Consider the following 16,420-nt stretch of genomic DNA (forward strand, 5'->3'; position numbering starts at 1 on the left):
TCTGTCGGAGAATGAGAGCTTTTCTGTGACGTAACCCCTGCCTCCCACGTCACTGTTTTAGCCTGTTTAGGGGGTTTTCTTTACTGCTTGTAAGAGTTTGTGGGGAGAAAGCTGCACATTTACGTGATCAGGAATACTCTGCAGGAACGGATTGTTTGTACTGCTGCAGATGCGGCTGAACGACTGTACATAGCTGCTGCAGCTGTGACAAAAGCAGCTGATCGGCAGTGACTGAGCTGCTGCAGTGACGTGCAGTCGATCAGCTGCAGCTGCAGCTGATCGACTGCACGTCACTGCAGCAGCTCAGTCACTTCTGACCCGAATGCACGTCTGTGCTGCAGTTTAGTCACTTCTGACCGACTGCATGTTACAACTGCAGCTGCAGCTGACCGACTGCACGCCGGTGCTGCAGCTGAGCCTTTGCATCTGCAGTCTGTTTGAGGAGGCGTGGATAAAAACGCCGTCTGCAGACAAAGCTCGCAAACGGAGCCTCGCTGCGTTTTGCAGCCTCAGAGTGTAAACGGGACAAACTGCTGGTCTAGCCTTAATGCAGAAAAAAGGTGGGGGCGTTCTGCAACCAGCGGAGACGTCTGCCCCCCCCCCCCCCCCCCCCCCCCCCCCCCCGGTAACGTCCACGATCCTTTCAGCTCTGTCCGTGCCCGCTCCACCCGGAGCCCCGCCCCCTCCACCACCTCCTCCCATGGCCGGCGGGCCTCCCCCTCCCCCTCTGGTGCCTCCACCTGCTCCCCCTATGATGGCGCCCCCCCTGACTGCACCGCCACCACCTCCCCTAGCACCCATAGGTGAGATCTCCTCCTCCTCTCCCTCCTCCTGTGATGGGTGGTGGCGGCTCATCTCTTCGTTCACGGCGCTTTCCTGGAAAAGGGCGGTTTATGCCACACTGCAAGCAAAGAGACCCCCCCTCCCGCGCCCCCCAGCTCAGACCACGTTCCAAAGGGACTGAAGGCTCAGAACCGACTGAAACCAGAAAATCTATGGGTGAAATGCACAGATGATCCCTTTTTGTCCCTCAGAGGACGCCGTTTACGCACAAAACGTGATCAGAGAAAACATCGACTTAAAGAGAACAAACTGGTTCTTCTGATCCACTTCGGGTTCGACTGGAGCCTTCAAACTGGTCTGAGCTGCAGGTCTCTTGCTTGCAGTGTGAACGTTCTCCGGCCGCCGCTTTGCTTCAGCTTTTCAGCCCCGTTCATCCTCTCTGCTGGTGGAAGTTATTCATTCGTCGATCTACAGCTGGAGATGCTGAAGAAGTCTCATCTCACCGCTGCCTTTGAGTCTTTGTTAAAGGTTTTTTTCTTTTTTAATTTGGCCTTCAAGCAGCAGCATTTCTGCAGAAAAACAAGCAGACTTATGGGTAACTATCTATAGAAGTTCACCCAAAAATTTAAATGATGATTCTGTGCACACATGTGACTTTGAGACTTCTTATGCATGATCTTTTTATTGAAAATGAACTTTTTACCAGTTTTATATTTACAGGCGACTCAACTCCAAGTGGATGCATCAAATCTATGATTTGACTTTGATGTTTGATGGGAAAATGATTTAAATGATGACTTTTATTCATCAGATCAGACGATTTGTGCTCATTCAGGATCACAGTTTGTCTTCCTAGAATTAAAAATACTAGAACATGAGGATCTGCGGAGTCCCAGACGCCCGGCTGCTGCCGGTTTAATCTTCACGGGGCATTGACTCTGAATGGCTGAGTGGAATTGGGTTTAATTCACTGTGAGAGCGGCAACAGGAAAACACATGCAGCTGTTTCATTAGTGTGTGCAGCAGCAGCAGCTGCTACTTTGTCTGCTTTCTTGATCTGTACCTTTTCTGCCGTGTTGACCTCTCTGTAACCTCCCTCCCTGCTCCTGCTTCTCTCCTGCTGCTCCTCTTTGGGTGTTTCCAGTGGTGGCTTCCGGGCCCGGTCTGGGCCCCGCTCCGATGTCCCAGTTCGGAACCGTCTCCAGGCAGATCTCGCGGCACAACCCCTCCAACTCCTCTGTCTCTATGGTTTCGGCCACGGGCACCTACCGGCGGGCGCCGTCGGTCACCTCGCAGTTCTCCCTGCAGCAGCAGCAGCAGCAGCAGCAGCCTCACATTAATGGAGGCACGCCTGGTTACAGCCAGAACTCAAGTAAGGCCCCTCTGACCCCCGACCCACAGAAACCTCATCATCGTCCCCACATCTTATCAGATTTACAGACTCTAAAGTGCAGGAAGAGGCAGCTGCAGATGCATCGTCATGACTCGTGCATAAAGTCCCACTCCGATCCTCCTTTCATCTATTTTCAAAGCGTTTTTTTTTTCATTAGGATTAGCCACAAAGAAAAGAATAAAGAAAACACTGTTGTTTTCTAGGACATATTTTCTGCAGAGCGGCAGGAGTTTATTGGCAATTCGCCTCAGAGTTGACGCAAAAACAACCAAAACCCTCAAAAATGCAATGTTGAGCCTAGTTTTCCATCCATGCATGAGAAAACCCCCATTGTCTTGGGAGTGGGTCTTTAAAATGCACAGCATCCCCCCCCCCCCAGACTGTGGATCCTGTCAGGGATCAGAGCTGAAATGAACAAACGGGAGTCGAAAGCGGCGGCGTCTCACTGCCGCTGACCGTCTGCGTCTCTGTAACTCTGCAGCTGTTTCACCGTATCCAGACTCGCGTTAGAGACCAAAGCCGAGGTCAGGTGGACTAAACGGAGACGGAAACGGCGCCACAGCCGCGTCTTTAACCTAATCTTGCCTTTGTCCTTTGACCTGCTGATCATCCAAGACAGAAGACGTGTTTTTTTGTTACTGCCGCTTCGCTCCTGTTTCTGTGAACTTTCCTGTTTGTTTGATGATGACTGATGGACTCCTCCTTTCCTCCTCCTCCTTCCTGTCTGATCTCCGCTGTCCGCCATCAGTGTCTGTCGCTCCTCCTCCTCCTCCCCCTCCCCCCATGCCCCAGCTGACTCCACAGATACCTCTGACTGGCTTTGTGGCCAGGATGCAGGAGAGCAGTAAGTCTTCCAGAAACACAGCAAGTGTTATCGCATGTTGATCCTTTTTGGGTTTTTTTTTTTTCCCCATTGCATGTTCCTGGAGTTCCTGTAGAAATGGGGCTCTCTGCTGACCCCTGCTGGCAATAAATGTCACTGAGTTTTCATTCTGACCAAAAAGTTTCTTCTGGAACATCACAATATTTAGAAACTCCATTCAGCCTGGTTTGGGTTTATAACTCCCTTAACCTGCAGGTTAACAGAATCGCAAATCCGTCTTCGTTTGCTTCGATAAGTGTAGCGATTAACCGGTTCTACATCTGTCTGTCCAGGACTGGAAACACCAGCCTGACCGTAAAGTTCCCTCACTAGCCTCTTTTGTCCAAATCTAAACTCCAAACAAACCCCAAATTCCCCTAAAGTCTGATCAGAAATGCTCATTAGATTGGCAAATATAGACCACAATGCATTGCGTTTGAACATTTTGTCATTTGAAAAAAAAGATGTATGAAAATATATTTTTCTAAAGTTTTCCTCGTTGGAACACCGTGGATTCATGAACAGTCTTCCTAAAATGTTCATATTTGTAAGGTTTTTACTTTGGGTAACGAATAACGTCATATGTGCTGTTAAAAAAAAAAAAAAAGTTTAGCATTTGTCCGAGTTACGTTAAAGTCCCACTTGGATCATCTTTTGATCCATTTTCAAAGAGTTTCCCAGGCTCTTAATTATGATGATGCCGTTTTCTGGGACAGTTTCTGCATAGTTCATTAAATATTTACCTCTGAGTGTCCCATCAACCCTTTGTTTACACTTTCTCCCACTAGCTTACAGCCCCAGCCTAACATTAGCGGTGCAACAAAAATGTTGATCAATTCAGAATTTTCCATCCGTCCAGTTCTGATCCAGATTCCAGCTCAGACCAGGAAAACAAAGACGATCATGGATCTGTTGGTCTGCAGGTGGATGCATCAGAATGGAGCAGAGCTTGTGGCCCCGCCCATCACATTTTCTACAAATACGATCTTATTCAAGCGTTATTTTTTTGCGTCTGCTCCTGATTCATAATGATATTGATATAGAAATACTCAGACATGCAAAATTAAGCTTAAATTTCTTTAATTTATGTCCTCAATCCTCGGAAAAACGCAACAAGAACATGTTAGTCTGATGGTAACGGCGTTTTTAACATTCTCCTGTGGCATTTTACTGATGATGGAGGACAAATATTAAGAAAATGAAGCTAAAAATTGTTTATTATAATAACTGAATCAGAAGCAGATGAGCCGTGACATAGAAGCTCCAACTGGACGCCACAATCGTCAATAAAAGACGACTGGTGACAGACTGATCAGATCCAGGGAACTGGACAGTCCTGCACTATGTAGTCCTGTAGGGATCAGGGAGTAGTGAGGGACTCTGGACGGTTGGAAACCGGCTTCAGACAGGAAGTTGTGGCTTTGCTCCGTTTGTAACTTAAAAAAAATGAAAAAACGTTTGTTTTCTGTCAGGATCGCCCAGAGGAAACTTGATGGTCAAAGATCTCTCATTTCTAATGAGTTGTGGTGATTATTGTGTAGTCACTCTGTCGTTGTGTTTCCCTGATTGAACACAAACCCGCCTGCTCACTGGTTGAATGCATGCGCACGCCGCCCTGCACGCCGCCGCCGCTCTCCTCTCCGTCTCCATGAACTCCTGGGCTGACCTCTGACCTTGTCCCTAAGTTGCAGACACTCCCACTCCTCCCCCCCCTCCCCCTCCGGATGACATCCCCATGTTCGACGAGTGCCCCCCGCCCCCTCCGCCTCCTCCGGTGGATTACGAGGAGGAGGAGGACGCCGCCCTGGTCCAGTACAGCGACCCCTACGCGGACGGAGACCCCCAGTGGGCCCCCAAGAACTACATCGAGAAAGGTCGGTTCAAACTCCTCCCACAGCGAGCCGCACGCGCCGAAAAAACCAACCAGAAACCTCCCGTTCGCAGTGGTGGCCATCTACGACTACGCCAAGGACAAGAACGACGAGCTGTCCTTCCTGGAGGGCGCCATCATCTACGTGGTGAAGAAGAACGACGACGGCTGGTTCGAGGGCGTGAGCAACGGCGTGACCGGCCTGTTTCCCGGAAACTACGTGGAGCCCATCATGCACTACGCCGACTGACGGCGCCCGCCAGTCCTGGAGTATTTATTCAGTCATATCCTGACCCACTGAGACGGAAACATCTGCTTTTATACCACGTGAAAATAATCGAAAGCATCTCTTGGGGTGACGGGGACGGGTGGTGGGCCACGCTGGGCGGGGACTGGGGGAGGAGCTCTGGGCAGAACAAAGATTTTCTGATTGACAGGTGAACGGCTTTAGTTTTGATGGAACAAATAAAAGAGTTGGATAAAAAGCTTCTCTGCAAGTGTTTGTAAATGATGTGAGCTGCAGGAAAAAAAACTTTAGGTTAAAGCATGCAGATATATCATAACTTGAGGTTTCTGTTTCATTTATATTTTAAATGCAGTCAGTTTGTCTTTTTGTTAATTACACTGTTAAAAACAAAATCACTGAACTCTTCATAAACTCTGCATCTTCCCATGGAGACGTTTTTTTCCGAAATTGCCATTTCTTTTGTTTTGCATCTTTATTAATTTCTATTTTTTTAGTCAACCGGGCTGCTGGTCCAAAACATTCCCAGCTTTGTGGAAACTGTTTTTTGCAGCAATTTGACCAGATGGACTCATTTATTCACAATGTACTAAAAAAAAAAGTTGATCAATACATTTTTAGCAAGAATTTTACCACAAATATAACAAATTGGAGTAATTAAGTGTTTTCAATTTTTTTTATAGTTTTGTAAACTAAAGTTAAAAAAATCAGTGCAACAGGTGTAAATGATGAATCACCAAATAGCTTAAATATACATTTTTGTTTTTAAAGCAGTCAATTAACGTTGATTTCTTATAAACCTGACCGAACTAGGCGTAAAATGTAATTAAATATTAGTTGGACTTTTTTAAATGAGCAACTTTACAGCCTCCACAACCTGGACTCTTATTGTGAAAGGGTGTTGCCCTTTGAACCCACCTGGGAGCCTGGTGATGTGAACCACTTCCTGCCCGACGCCCTCACATGAAACCACGTGGACCAAACTACTGTAATACCTCCTCCGTGTCGTCATAGCAACAAGGAGGGCGTGACCCTGCAGGCTGTGACATCAGCCGCGTGATGGCGGTCGACTCAGGAATCACTCATTTAGTTTGGGTTTTTTTAATGCTTAAAATTTAATGTCTTTTTTCCCCACAAAGTTCTTATGTAGAAGAACTAAACTGCTTTCTTTCTCTGGCCGTCATACGTGTGTATAATATGTTGATTGACAAATTCATGTACAGTCTTTTGTAATAAACAAGTCTATGTACGAGAACGGCGTGTGCTCAGTGGAGTACAAAGGAAGCAGGCGCTTTATTGAGCAGACGTGAAGGCCTCGGTTGTTACAGGACACTTGGACGGATCTCTGACGCCGCCACATCCAGACAGAAGAATGACCACGCCGTGTTCGGAACGCCACAGCTCCGCCTCCACAGGCCAGACACAGTACTAGGTTTTAGTGCTTCGTTACCATATGATCATGTTTCTCCCCGTTTCCGTTCAGAAACTGGAATCACAATTTGACAAAAACAATATCTAGACGTCGACCACGACAGAGGAGCTCCGCCTCCACTTCAGGGAGTGTTTGAGAGTTCAGAGAGCCCCGCGGCGGCGCCGTTCTCCGTGTAGCTGCACCAGTTTGAAGGCTTTGGTGGAGGTTCACTTGTCTCTGCTGAGCACCAGCTCGGTGAGGCGGATGAGGGCGTCCCTCTCCGGGGACGGCCGGAGCAGGCTGACCTGTCTGATGGCTTCCTGACAGTAGCGGCGGGCCAAGAAGGAGGTTTGCTGGACGCCGTCGCTCTGAAAAAGAAGAAACATTTAGACTTTCAGCATTAAAATACATTCGTGAAAGTGAAACTTCTGGTTCACTTTTTTGCTTTTAACTTTCCACAAATTCTGATGGGAGGAAAACAAAACCAAAAATCTGGGATTATACTAGATTTTATGTCATTTGGCTGCAGAAAAGGAACCTAGATTTAGCATAGATGGTGCAGAAAATCTGTGTTTCTTGCTCGTCTGAATGTCGACAGTGAAGTGTTACGCCGTTTAACCCTTGTGCTATCCTAGGCACTTTAACGTGGGGAGTTGGGTCATCTAGACCCACTGAACCTTTTTTCTTCAATGATTTGTGATCCTCACTGGTGTCCATGGATTACATGTAATCTTTCCACCTTTATCCACCTTTGTCATGGTAGGGAGAACACGTCAATGGAAGGGTGGGGTCATCTGGACCCCATGATAGCACAAGGGTTAAAAACATTCATTCTAAATTAGCAGAAGCCAAAACAGCAGTAAAGAAAAATCGTTGCAAACAATAGATTTTAAACTGGAACTGAATAAACGGCCTCAAAGCTAATAAGGTTTATTCAATGTAATAAATAAAAGTTATAATGCTCTTATCTATGGAAAATATGTAATCCTAGGACATGTATTTAAAAAAAAAAAGGTTCATGCAGGTCATGCTGGATTTATTGAGAGTTTGATGCAATTCTTCTTTTTGTTTTTTAATCATAAAGGTCAGGAATCTCCTAAAGCAGCTGAACTCCAGAGCGCTTAGAGTAGTTTTAAAAACGGTTTCATTCCCCATATGAATAGTGGTGAAATAAACATAATTTCAGACCTTTTATTCTCCACACCTAAATTTGATCATTTTTGTTAAATGTCTTGATGGATTTGGGTTTTTTCCCCCCTTAAGTCGTGTCTAAAAATTCCAATTCTGACGGTGAAAACCTAAATGAATCTCAGGGAAAACTCCCCCCTCAGGTGTTTTGTTGCTCCATCTGTCATTATTGCAGGCCTCCTGGCCCAGAAAAGGTGACCTCCCCCCTTCACACCCGTACCTTCAGGACGTACTGCCAGGCCCGATCCACGTCTCCTTTGGAGCTGAAGCGTCTCATGATCATCGCATGAAGCTCTGGAAACTTCAGAAAGACCCCACAGAAATTCACTACTGTCCTAGATTACGGTTTGTATTGATAGAGTCCAGCCCCTCACCTGCTGGCAAGCGAACAGGACCGGCCCGGTGGCCAAGCCCAGTTTCAGGTCGGCGGCCGACGGTTTCCCCAGCTGTTGGGCTCCTGACGTGAAGTCCAGAACGTCGTCCACGAGCTGCACGCAGAACCACGGTGACATCTGCTCCTCCTCCTTCGCCATCAGTCAGTCATTCAACCGGCCGGACGTTACCTGAAAGGCGATGCCGACGTTTTTCCCGTACTGGTAGGCGATCTCGTGGACTTCAGGATCGGAGCTCACCAGAATAGACACCTTCAAAGAAGCAGACGGGCAGTCAACAAAAACCAAGGGAGGCCCCGACAGAGGCTCGTGTCCACAGCCGTGGCGTGGATGTGAAGACTGAACGTACATACTGCTTTACAACTGTTTGCAATCAGACTCGCCGTCTTCTTGAAGGTCTTCTCCAGGTAGTGCTTGAACCTCTCGTTCTCGTTCTCTTTGGAGCCCAGCTGCATGAATTCGCCTGGAAGCAGGAGAACCTCCGTTAGCAGAGTCTTCGTCAGAAAAGATGAAGCTGCCGACCGCGTACTGCACCTCGCACCAGGTCCTCTATGACCTGGGAGAGCACCTTCACCACCGTGATGTCACCGATGCGAGCCAACGCCATGGAGGCCGCAGACAGGATGAAGTCTCCAGCTAGGATGGCCTGAAGGAGAAACCAGGAGCAGCGCTGAAGACGCGGAAAACGACGTTTCCAGTCGGGAGGCCGAGGACGCCATACCTTCTTCTCACCCCACACTTCATTTAAGGACCGCTTTCCTCTCCGTGCGTCCGATCCGTCGATGACGTCGTCGTGCACCAGACTGGCGGTGTGGATCATCTCAGTGATCATGGCGATGGCTTTTTGTCCCGGGAGCAGATCTCTGCAAGCAGACAGGCTTTTAGGATTCAGCGTTTGGCGCTCCGGAAGCGCCGCGTCGGGAGCGTTTACCCGGATCGGTCGCTGTGGATGTTGAGGGCTCGAGCCATCAGGACCACGATGATCGGCCGGATCGCCTTTCCCCTGCCGTCGAAATAGTAGTCGCACAGAGACTTCAGCTCCGTCCTGGAGATGAACAGCTCCTGGGAGGCGCAAGACTTTGTCAACAGCAGATTTTTTTGATAAAAACACTTAAATATCAACTCACCTTCTTGATATCGTCATATAATGTTGTCAGATCTTTCTGCGCCAAAGTAAACGGGTCCTCCAGTTTGGCGTCGCTGTGCGTCGACCTGCAACAGAGAGGCTGAAGAGCAGCGACGGAGGGCAGCCGGGAACAGGGTCTGCGGCGCAAAACAAGAAATAAAAACACCCGCATGCAAAAATAACAGATGTGAAGAAATGACCCGACGGCTCACCGGATTAGGGAAAAACCTAAGTGTGATTTGGAGAGGATCTGTGTCGACGGCTTCACCTGATCCAGAAAACAAAAGGAAATCATCAGGATCTCGTGCAGATATTCAGCCTCAAACATGTCAAATTATTGGCTTAAAAGTAGATTTTCACATTAATTCGATTCAGAAATAATATAACATATTTAAAATCAAAGGAGTAAAGAAAACAGTGAGCAAAAAAATAAATAAAAAAACACACAAACTCAAGTCAAATTTATGTAAAGTATAAAAAACAGATTATAGCTTTACACAAATTAATAAAATGACATGCATATAAAAAAGCTGAGAAAGAATCACTAATATAGGACTTGCTTTGGATCAACAGAGATATATTATTTGGGAAAAACAACAAGAAGTGTTACAAAAGTTTGCTCCAACTCTAAAAGATTGCATTTTAAATCCAACTTTATTGGCACTTAGATCTATAACAAAGCAATAATGTGTTTTATCTGTTATTGACTTAAAGGAATGTCATTATTTTAGCAATAAAGTCAAATCAGAAGAAGAAAAAAAGATGTTTGTGTGTCATTCCTTGTAAATAGTCGGAAAAAAGTTTTTACTTTTGCCATTTTAGCAGATTTGTTGTTTTGGTCAGAAAGTTTGGGGTTTGAGTTAAAAAAATGTCGTTTTATAAATATGTGAAGTTTCTCCTCAATGAAAGGTGCAGATCTTAGAAAAATAAACATGAATGTTATTGAATCAGTGGAAACTCCAGCCTAACTAATAGTAGCTAGAAGATCAGAGAGAAGAGGAACCGCGAACATGAGTTCCGGTGCGTTAGATGTTTCTGCGGTTTCCGGCTGAACGCATAAAAGCATCATTTCCTTTCGTTTTTGCGGTCACGTCGACAAAAACACCCATTTCTGTTCAGGCAAAGAGGCGGCGGACCGGCTAAGATGCCCGGCGTGTTTGAATGACCTTCCCGTGTTTGACAGCACTCCCCTCCGGCACAAACTTACCTCGTTCCCGGGCTCCGAGCTTCCGCCGACCCGGCCGGGGAAGGGCGCGGAGGAGGACGCAGACCTGCCGGTAACGGGCCATAACGTTTCCGACACCGCTGTGCCCCAGCAGCCTCTCCTCCACCTGGTTATGTGCCTCCACCCGGGGGCAGCCATGTTTGTGCCGACATCTAGCAGGGTGCACAAAGTTTATATATATGAACCGGAAGCGGAAGTAAGTAACCTAAGGTGACGTAATGAGGGAGAAAAAAAGAAACAATACAAAAAAAAAAAAACAGATTGTTTATTAAAATCCTCCAAAAATAATATTAATAGTATTTTTTTAAATCGATTATTTTGAAAATTAGGTTAAATTAGATTATGTAACTTTGAATGAACAGTTTATTTTGTAACTTTTATTTGAAGTATGTACCTAAAAAGGATTTTAGGTAAATCTGATACATTTTCGTTTTTGTTTTTTTTGTATTTCTTTGTAAAGGTATTTTATTTTTAAAAAGTGTTGCAAGATAATATTTCCAGCGTTTCACCTGATGATAATCAAAACTACACCACACTAAATGCTGTTAATACAGATTCCAAATTAATTCTTAATTAATCAAAATTCCATTACTCCTTCTATTTAACTTGATCACAATTGTTGGAGTAATGGACGTTTCCTTGTCGTCACAATTCAAGCTTGGATTTTTCAAAATGTATTTAGAATTTTTAAGATAGCTTTTTTGCATTTAGAAAAGCGAAAGGAAACTGAACTCTGAAGATTATTAAGATCAGCAGTAAGGGGGACAAGTCAACAATATTTCTCATGGATGTTTTCTTCAGTATTTTATTTTTACATCTTAGCATGGGCAACAGCTTAATCCTCGATATGTGTTTGATTAGGAACTGGATGGTAGATTCTACCGAAAAGGAATGAGCCAAAACATAGTTGTTTTTTTTCAAACTTTATTGAATGTAACAATTCAATACACATCAATGCAAAACAGTAACATGGAAGGAACAAGCCAGGGAGTTATTATTACATTTTACACAAAGACATTGAAATTGATGCACAGGTCAAATGTTTTAGTGGCTTTCTTATTGTGTTCATGTATTGTTTGAACTCATTGATAAAGATAGAAAAATGAGGGGTGTTATTTGTAACTTTGGTTTATGAATGTTCCATTTGCATAAAAACAATAAAAGGTTAATGATGTAGAATTGTTATTTTTTTATAGGACGACCAGTGGGTGAGGGCAAACATAACATGTTCTAAGTACAGGCGGAAGTCTGAGTGTATGTGGGCGGAAACGAAATGACAACTTTAGACCAGAGAGTAGTGGAAACAGGACATGACCAAAATAAATGTACAGCATCTTCAGGGTGTTCTTGACAAAAAGAGCAGCTTACATCAATATTTTCTTTGAACCTTTGCAGATATAGTTTGGATGGGTAGAATTTATGGATTAGTTTAAATGAGATTTCTTTCACTTTATTGGTTAAAAAGTGTTTTGCTGGTAGATTCCAGATCTTTTCCATTCTAATTGGTTAACTAAATTATTCCTACATAGGGAATGGACACAACATCCTTCTGAAAAAGTGAGCGTATACGGCAATTTGTGTTACGTGAAGAAAAAAAACAAATACGTCCTATTTCTATTTTAGTTGGATCAATTGGTAATAAAGTTGAACTCTGCCATGATGAGCTTGAGATTGCTTTCAAAACAATGTTAAACTCTGTTTTAGGTATTTTGAAGCAATATTTGAGGCAGAATTCTTCATGTGACATCAAAGATCCGTTTGATTTAAACAGCTGATGAACCAAAAGGATGTTTTGAGTAAAACAAGATGGATAAAATAAAGATTTATGTCTATATGTAATGTCTGTAGTGTTCCATGTGTAGTATCTGTGTGGAGAAAAATTGTTTACAAATGAGTGACCAGGAAAGTAACATTTGTTTATGGAAGCAAGAAAGCTTTATTTTGCACATTATAGTTACAAAATATATAAAAATTTCTCCTAATTTGGAGAAAATGTAATTTGGTATGAAATTCCAGATTGAAGTTGGATTCTTAATAAAATGTCTTAGCCAATTTATTTTAAAGGTATAATTTAATGTACAGAAGTCTAGAAAGTTAAGAGCACCCTCATCGTAAGTGTTCATTACAACTGTTTTTTTAATCTAACGGTTTTTGTTCCTCCAAATGAGGTTAAATAGCCTTTTGTCAATGGATTTCAGGAACCTTTTTTTCAACATTGAGGGATAAAGCTGCGTACGTTAGGCAGGAAGTTCCCTCAGCTTTAGTTAGCAAAACTGCCTCTCAGTGATAAATCTCTCTGGAGCCACTGGTTCAGCTTTGTCTGTGTTTTATTGATAATTGGATCAAAGTTTAATTGGCATCTGGCTTTTTTATCTTTAGAGAAGGTAATTCCTAGGTAGGTGATTGACTCTTTCACTGAAATATTGTAGATAGAGAGGACGTCGCAGTGTGTAACCCTTGAGCTATCCTAGGCACTTAAACGTTGGGAGTTGGGTCATCTAGACCCACTAGACAGTGCTCTGAACCTTTTTTCTTCAATGACTTGTGATCTTCACTGGTGTCCATGGATTACATGAAATCTTTCCACCTTTATCCACCTTTGTCATGGTAGGGAGAACACGTCAGTGTAAGGGGGGGGGGGGGTCATCTGGACCCCATAAGATAGCTCAAGAGTTACCTTGAAGTGTTCAGGAGCTGATACAACTTCTTGTTTCAATAGTGGTCTATCACAGAATTCCTTCAAATCAGTCTCAGTTACCTTGGTATCTGTGAGAGATTATAGAGATTAGTAGTTTCTTCACAATATTCTTAGAGTTTAGTGTAGAAGTCAGAGCAGTAGTTGGCTATTTTCTTGGGATCATCTGTAACATTCCCATCAAAAGAGCCAAAACGTTGATGCTTCACAGCAGCTGTACCACAACATCCTGCAATGTCTTTGTCTGCCACTAGGGGGAGCTGCTGCTCCATATGCTGTTCACTTCCTTTATTACACAACTGACTGCAGAGGCTGTTTTTGCCAACTACCCCTGGCTGCAGCCTACAGAATTGCACAACATAGTGAAATGCTGAAACGCTGAGGAATGTGAACATGCGGTGGAATGTTAACCCCGCCCATGGTGAGCCCGTCTTCTTCTTTGGTTTCACAAGTTTCCATGTGCAATACTGCCACCTACCGGTTTTTACGGAGTTTTTGCTTACTGTGAGGGGGGGGGGGGGGGGCGGGGGCTAAGGGAAGGATAATCAGTTTAGTTTAGTCTGTTTTGTTAAAGTTAAGTATTATCCTAATGCATTCTTTGTATTCATGATCCCTTTTTGATTGTATGTTTACCTTACAATTACCGGTATGAAGCCCATTGAGACGTCTGTAGTTCGAATTTGCGCTAAATAAAAAAAAAATATTTAGTTGAATTAGAGAATTCATACAGTGATTGCTGTCTTCTTATGCCTTTTACAAGTGTCCATGTGCATGTATTAGGGAGTTAATAAATTTTGTCTGGCCTCACGGAATTAAAAAAAATAACTCATTGGATCAACTCTATTTAATTGTGGGCAGGATTTCCATCCAATAAATATGAGTAACCCCACCTCAAAGCAAATTCTACCATGTTACGAAATATAATTGAGTTAGTCGAACTCAATTTTATCAAGAAAGGCAAAGGAAAAAAACTGTGCAACAGCAGTCTGAAGCCAGCCTCAAACTCAGAACCTCTGTGTGTGAAAACCGCTAATTAATCCACTGAGCTAACACTTTTGTGACATCATAAAGCCGCCGGTATAATCAAATAGATTTATTACTTACGTAGTTGAGGCTCGTCGTGTATCGTCTTATTGGGAGAAGCCGAGTTTTTTACGTGGAAAAAACGAACAAAAGTTTTCACTTTTGAAAAGTCGAAGGATTTGAAGGACCAAAAGTCATACCAGGCATTAGACGAAGGAGTTGAACATTTTAATAGTTGAATGGTTAAAATAGGTGAAAAATTGTAGCCGCAAGACGGCAAAAAGAATAAATAAAGAGAAACAGCATTCAACAGCATGTCCCTTACTTGAACTCAATTATTCTGGATTACTGGAGTTATAGGGGAAACTGCTAATACATTTTGTGTTAGGTCAATTAAATGTAGATACATTCTTTTAAAATAAATATTTTTAAATAAAATCAACAGAATCTTATTGTGTTACATGAAAGAATGGCTTGAATCATTTTTTTGAGTGTACATAAAAAAAAACATTGCACCATTCAAATTTTCCTCCCCTCTGTTCTCTTTCTTCCTCATTCAATTACCAATGACACAAAATATGCTCCACTGATTCTTCCCCTTTCCTGCAATCACAACTGCACTGACGAAGGTGAATGACTTTGTTTGATGTTTAAGTGTGACGTTACAAACGGATAAAAGGATGTATCAGTAAGTTAAACAACTGTCATGTAGTAATAAATCCAAATGAGTTTAAAAACTGAAAAAGAACATTTATTTTTTGGACCTGTGTGGTGCTTTAAATAGTGCAGTGGGAGTGACTGGTTCAATTCCCGACTCGTTAACAAACCGTCGCTATAAAAGCTGACTCTGCGTGAAGATCCTCCATGGACCAGAATCCCTGTTCTGATGCAGATAGAGTAGTGTGGTGGCAGTGTCTCTGTGCTTCCAGTGAGAATGTGTCAGTTCAATTCCCAGTTACAATAAGGGTCCTTAGGAAGTAGATGTCATAGTCTGTGTCTTTAAACCTGATTGTTGATTTTTGAAACATGTGGAGCGCGTTCAGCTCAAAGGAACAAAGCAACACAGTCCTGCTGTAGACAGATTAGCACAGTGGGAGTGTCTCTGTCCTTGAAGCAGAAGTGTGCAGGTTCAAGTCCTGGCTAGTTGCATCACAACTCATGCTTGGGGTGAGGAAGAGTCAGGGATGCTGGGAGGGGGGGTGGCTTAATCTTTAGTCTGGTAGGAGATCAACGACTTACAGTGCTATAAGATAGATGATGAAGGTTGATATTAGAGCTACAGCTAACTGGTAGGGAGACAGGTACCTAAAAGACTAGCAACCGACAGGAGGGCTAAACCAACTAGACTGTGTACTATTATTCTAATACCTAGAAGGAACAACTAGATCATGATAGTACCTTCTCACACTACAAACACTACATTATGGTACTATACTTACTAAATCTTGTCTTTCTAACTCTAAAAGTTGGTGTAAAAGTTGGTGTCTTGGTAGAAATATAAATATATAAAGCTAGTGTAAGTTGTTAATTAAATTAATAGTCTAATAAAAGTTTTACTTACCTACAACCCCACCATCTCCAGGTGTTGCTCTACCTGTATTGCATCTACAGTATGCAGACCCTCCACACATCCAAGCTGCATTCTGCATGGATCTATCTAAATGCACATCTTCTTCTGGGATCCTCTTCTCCTGGTCTTCCTTCCTCTGGGAGGGGGGGCAAAGATGAAGCCCCCCTTTCCGGACGTCCTGACTCCTCCTAGCCGCAGCTTGAATTGCGAGGCAACTGAACACCTCGATGTTCCTGACTGGGACTTGAACCTGCGCTCTCCCGCTTTAAGGACAGAAACACTCCCACTGTGCTAATCTGTCTACAGCAGGACTGTGTTGCTTTGTTCCTTTGAGCTGATGACTGTCAAGGAGCGGCAAAAACCGACAACAACAAAACTGAGACGGGGAATTGAACCAGCGCTTCTCTGCTTTGGAGATCAAGTCAGTTCCATCGCACTATTCTGTACATCAGTCAGCACTTTGTCGATCACCATTTTTCCTCCATCTGGTGCTTTCTGGGATTTGAACCAGCACCTTCTTGCTCTACTGTCTCCTTTCATCTCCATCAGTGCAACCTTGAAGCTGAAGTTTGATTGACAGTTGACGACCACCAGTTGCTGCTGCTTCACCGAAAGTGTTTGGTTTGTTTTTTTTCCTT

The 16,420-nt window shown here is 43.7% G+C and overlaps 2 protein-coding genes across 13 annotated transcripts in view; one reads left to right on the forward strand and one right to left on the reverse strand.

Annotated features, from left to right (window-relative positions):
- abi1a (abl-interactor 1a) overlaps positions 1-5,393 on the forward strand; it is a 36,207-nt gene extending 30,814 nt beyond the window's left edge. For 2 of the 12 annotated variants that reach the window (XM_023950266.2, XM_023950267.2), the window contains 5 exons: positions 648-803; positions 1,928-2,155; positions 2,925-3,020; positions 4,724-4,912; positions 4,983-5,393. In XM_023950266.2, coding sequence (XP_023806034.1) covers positions 648-803; positions 1,928-2,155; positions 2,925-3,020; positions 4,724-4,912; positions 4,983-5,158 — 845 coding nt within the window. In that variant the 3' untranslated portion in view covers positions 5,159-5,393. The remainder of the gene's footprint in view (positions 1-647; positions 804-1,927; positions 2,156-2,924; positions 3,021-4,723; positions 4,913-4,982) is intronic. The other 10 variants (XM_023950268.2, XM_023950269.2, XM_023950270.2 and 7 more) reach the window with 6 other exon arrangements.
- An 855-nt stretch (positions 5,394-6,248) lies between these two features.
- On the reverse strand, positions 6,249-10,679 carry pdss1 (prenyl (decaprenyl) diphosphate synthase, subunit 1). Its single transcript, XM_004081174.4, has 11 exons — positions 10,477-10,679; positions 9,482-9,537; positions 9,271-9,406; positions 9,075-9,205; positions 8,865-9,006; positions 8,678-8,789; positions 8,497-8,606; positions 8,315-8,395; positions 8,126-8,239; positions 7,972-8,052; positions 6,249-6,931 (listed from the first exon to the last, which is right to left on the reverse strand). The coding sequence occupies exons 1-11, from the start codon at positions 10,630-10,632 to the stop codon at positions 6,791-6,793; spliced, it is 1,260 nt and encodes a 419-aa protein (XP_004081222.1). The 5' UTR covers positions 10,633-10,679; the 3' UTR covers positions 6,249-6,790.
- Between the last annotated feature and the right edge of the window lie 5,741 nt (positions 10,680-16,420).

Source organism: Oryzias latipes, chromosome 20, assembly GCF_053564925.1.
Source record: "Oryzias latipes strain Hd-rR chromosome 20, Olatipes_Hd-rR_3.1".
NCBI classification, from domain to species: Eukaryota; Metazoa; Chordata; class Actinopteri; order Beloniformes; family Adrianichthyidae; genus Oryzias; species Oryzias latipes.